Source organism: Centruroides sculpturatus, unplaced genomic scaffold (genome assembly GCF_000671375.1).
Source record: "Centruroides sculpturatus isolate CEXI.00-Female unplaced genomic scaffold, Cexi_2.0 scaffold231, whole genome shotgun sequence".
NCBI lineage: Eukaryota > Metazoa > Arthropoda > Arachnida > Scorpiones > Buthidae > Centruroides > Centruroides sculpturatus.
The window spans coordinates 1-3,682 of NW_019384443.1; the positions used below are offsets into that span (position 1 = coordinate 1).

The 3,682-nt window shown below is 29.3% G+C and overlaps 1 protein-coding gene across 1 annotated transcript; it reads right to left on the reverse strand.

Annotated features, from left to right (window-relative positions):
• Positions 1 to 980: 980 nt before the first annotated feature.
• Positions 981 to 2,313, reverse strand: LOC111620193 (beta-mammal toxin Css2). Its single transcript, XM_023362092.1, has 2 exons — positions 2,234 to 2,313; positions 981 to 1,286 (listed from the first exon to the last, which is right to left on the reverse strand). Exons 1-2 carry the CDS (start codon positions 2,274 to 2,276, stop codon positions 1,066 to 1,068), a joined length of 264 nt encoding a protein of 87 aa, XP_023217860.1. The 5' UTR covers positions 2,277 to 2,313; the 3' UTR covers positions 981 to 1,065.
• Positions 2,314 to 3,682: the final 1,369 nt, after the last annotated feature.

A 3,682-nucleotide genomic window follows, 5' to 3' on the forward strand; every position in this document is an offset into this window, starting at 1 on the left:
CTAATAGATTTTGAAGCATTTCAAGTAAAAGAGCATGAAATTATTTACCGACAGTTGGCCATAGAAGCATTACACAGTCTTATAGAAGCTGTAATAGTCATTTATATAGATTCTGTTGAGAAGTATCAATTATAGGCGAAAGATAAATGGAAGTCAATTTTACTAGCAAAAAAATTCATGGATTAAACTTTATAGATGAAAAACATCGGATATAACTGGTTAAGTTAAACATACTGTAGTAATCTACAAAAAGTTATTAAATCGTTTCACAATGTATAACTAATTATTTTTATTTAAACGATAGGAAAAAGAAACCTTTATAAAAACTGGAGCTACAGTTATTTACACATTAAACTTCTTCGGTGTCAAACAGATAATATTTAAAAAATTTGTTATTGCCACAAATATTTTAAAAAGCATTGTTCTCGTTTCGATATTTAATAAATAATAACAAATATAATTTAAATAATTATTATATTGAACTATTTCCCTATTTTACTTTGCCTTATTGTTATAATATTATTTTAAGTTGTCGTGTTTTAATTTACTTGGATATTAGAACAAATTGTAAAAGTTATTATTGCAGATTAATTTTATATGAAGCAATGAACTGAACTGAGAAGTTTTCTAAATACTAAAATTATTATTCCTGATCAATTAATCTGAAATGATTATTGTTTCAAGGTATTTTATGAAAACTAAAACATTTGAGAATAAAATTACACATAATTTTAATTTACCCAAGAAATTTTTGATCTGAAAATAATTTATAACTTTAAAAATTTGTTTGAAAATTATACACCACAAATTATTTGCAATTTTAATTTAATTGACATCTGAAATTAATTTTGTGATTAGTGCCACCTAAATCACTACTGCTTATTTTTTATAATTAAAAGTTAAATGGTTTCGTGCGAAAAATATTCATAATATTTCTGTATTCTGTAAACCTGTATATCGCATAATAAAGATATTTTAAATGAAGGTATAACATTTTATTTCATTTAATTGAAATTAAGAAGCGTTACAATATTTCTGTTGGTGGACAATAAAAAGTCGTTGCCATTATTTTCCGCTGCATGTTTTATTAGGAAGGGGCCATACCACTGCTTGTTCGTACAAGTGTGTGCACCAGCACGCAAAAGCGTAGCAATAGCCGCCACTCGCTTTTCCGTACTGCTGTCTGCATTCCCTCAGGCAATAATCGTTATCTCCCAATTTAAGGCATTCGTATTTGCAGCCATTGCTCTTGTTCACCAGATAACCTTCCTTTGCCCAGACTGTTCCTGCAACAAATACAAAAAATAGTCTTATTCAACCGTATGAAATAATACTTATTAATACAATAAAATTAAAATATTTAATGCTTTGCGCTCAAATGTGTTAAAAATTACATTATTATTGTACCACATGAAGTATAAAAACTGAAAACAGTCCTGATTATAAATATGCTATTTTAAACACTAGCGAGATGATGTGTCACTTGCTATCAGCGACTTATCGAGCCAGGTAAAAGACATTATAATGAAAATCTTGTGAATGCAATTTGTTGTAAATTTGAATTTATGATGTTATTCGTTTAACACACATCTCTCAAGTAAACAGATACATTAACTGCGAATGCTTAGAGAATTCTATAAATCAAATAGGAATTACTAAACTAAAATAATTGCCACTCATTTAGACAGGTCAACATATTCATACTTAAATAAAAAGACCATCACTGGTCAAGTAGAAACGCCATTAAACTGATTTACTTTACAGGTTTAACTCTTAAATAAGAGATTAAAGTAGTAGAGTAGTAGAGAATAGATATTAAAATAATGAAGATTAGTGACTCGTAGAATATCCCCTGACAAGAATACTTTCTTGGCAGATTGCCGTTGTGTTGCATTGCCATTCACGAATCGAGTGCAGATCTCATAATACGTAAATAATTAAACTTTAATAGAATTTATGGCATTTCGATCAATTTAATACAAATCGTTCTAATTTTGGAAACACTAGAATGAGTTTATTCGAAGTTTTATAATTTTTCAACGAAATATTTCTGTAAATATAAATTTCGATTTAAGTCATATATGAAAAAACAAGCTATAATCTGCGAGTGTTTTCATGTCACAAAAGATACAATATAATGTAACAAATATAACGCGAATTTCATAACTTTTTAATAATTTATGCCATTTAAAAAATTAACAACCAATGTCATCAATTATAAGTTCATACTCACCGACCAGGGCCAAACAAGCAGTGATGATCAACAACGAGTTCATCTTCGATGGTATCTAAACGAGTTTAGAATGAGTTACCACGAGCAGAAGTCGATATTTATACACATCCAACGCGAACAGGTACAACGCGTACACGTGGATTCTGCATGTTCGATCCATCTGTTTTCAACAATTATAACAACATTAATGACCCATTAAACAGAGAGGTCACATTTTCAAATTTCTCTATTTGCAGAAGGAATTAAATTCGTACCGATTGCAGAAATGTTTATGTGATATATAAATAAATACAGAAATGTCATTAAATTTTTTAAAATAAAAGTTACTTATTNAATGAGCCATTAAACAGAGAGGTCACATTTTCAAATTTCTCTATTTGCAGAAGGAATTAAATTCGTACCGATTGCAGAAATGTTTATGTGATATATAAATAAATACAGAAATGTCATTAAATTTTTTAAAATAAAAGTTACTTATTATACTTTAAGTCAAACAAGTTCTTGGAACACTTCACGATCATTTAGATATTTCATATTTAGAGGCATGTAATAATATCTGGTGATTTTCTCGTTTGATCGACACCACTAACATATCTTTTGTCAAGGATTTTTTGAAAGTCCGCATACATGAAATATTTCACGTAATTATCGACAAAGATGGTTGAAAACAACGAAAGTAAAGATTTAAACATTAAATATCTTTCTCTAAAGAACTTCAAACTTCTCTATTAAGTATTGCAGTTTATGTAGAATAAAAGAAAATAAGTCAGAAGTATTGATTCTCAGAAGAATAGAGAGCGAGAGAGGGGTCATATGTTAAATATATATCTGCAGTAAAGACGAACTTAATGTAAATTTTTACTTTTGATTGACATTTGCAATATTTTGAAAAATTATGTCTACTTGTAATAATTAATAATATAAAAATGTCTTGTTAGTAAAATTCATAGCTGTGGAGTAAAAGTCGGAGTCGGAGTCGGAGTCGTAGAGTTTTCGTGTTTTAACCGGAGTCGGATTACACAGATATTTTTCAAAACCAAGTGACGCTAAGCTTAATGAAAAAAGGGAATATTTGTTAAATATTCGATCAGATGTGCCAAAGGGTTGACTTCTGGGAGGACATTCTAAGGAAAACTGTCCCTATTAAAATGTTACAGACGTAAAGATATTTTAGAATACTACACGTAGCCAGTGGTGCTAATGCAATCGGCCAGACGTAGGTTTCTGGGTTAAAAATATACTGTATATTAACTAGTGAATGAGTGCGGCGTTACTCGCAGGAAACGTAACGATAGCGAAGAATAAGATTATTGAATTATAGCCAATATTATTTGTCATCACCGAATTCAGGAATTAGCTCGTTTTTCTTTTGACACTAATTAAAGAATTCATAGATGGGTCTAAAAATATGTTCGATTTTTCGCGAAAACGCAAAAAACCGTATCTAAA

Excerpts from the sequence above, each read along its gene's own strand:
- LOC111620193 (XM_023362092.1), bottom strand. The coding sequence starts at position 2,276 with ATGAACTCGTTGTTGATCATCACTGCTTGTTTGGCCCTGGTCG. Across the intron at positions 1,287-2,233 it reads TGCTTGTTTGGCCCTGGTCG|GAACAGTCTGGGCAAAGGAA; the intron begins GTGAGTATGAAC and ends TATTTGTTGCAG.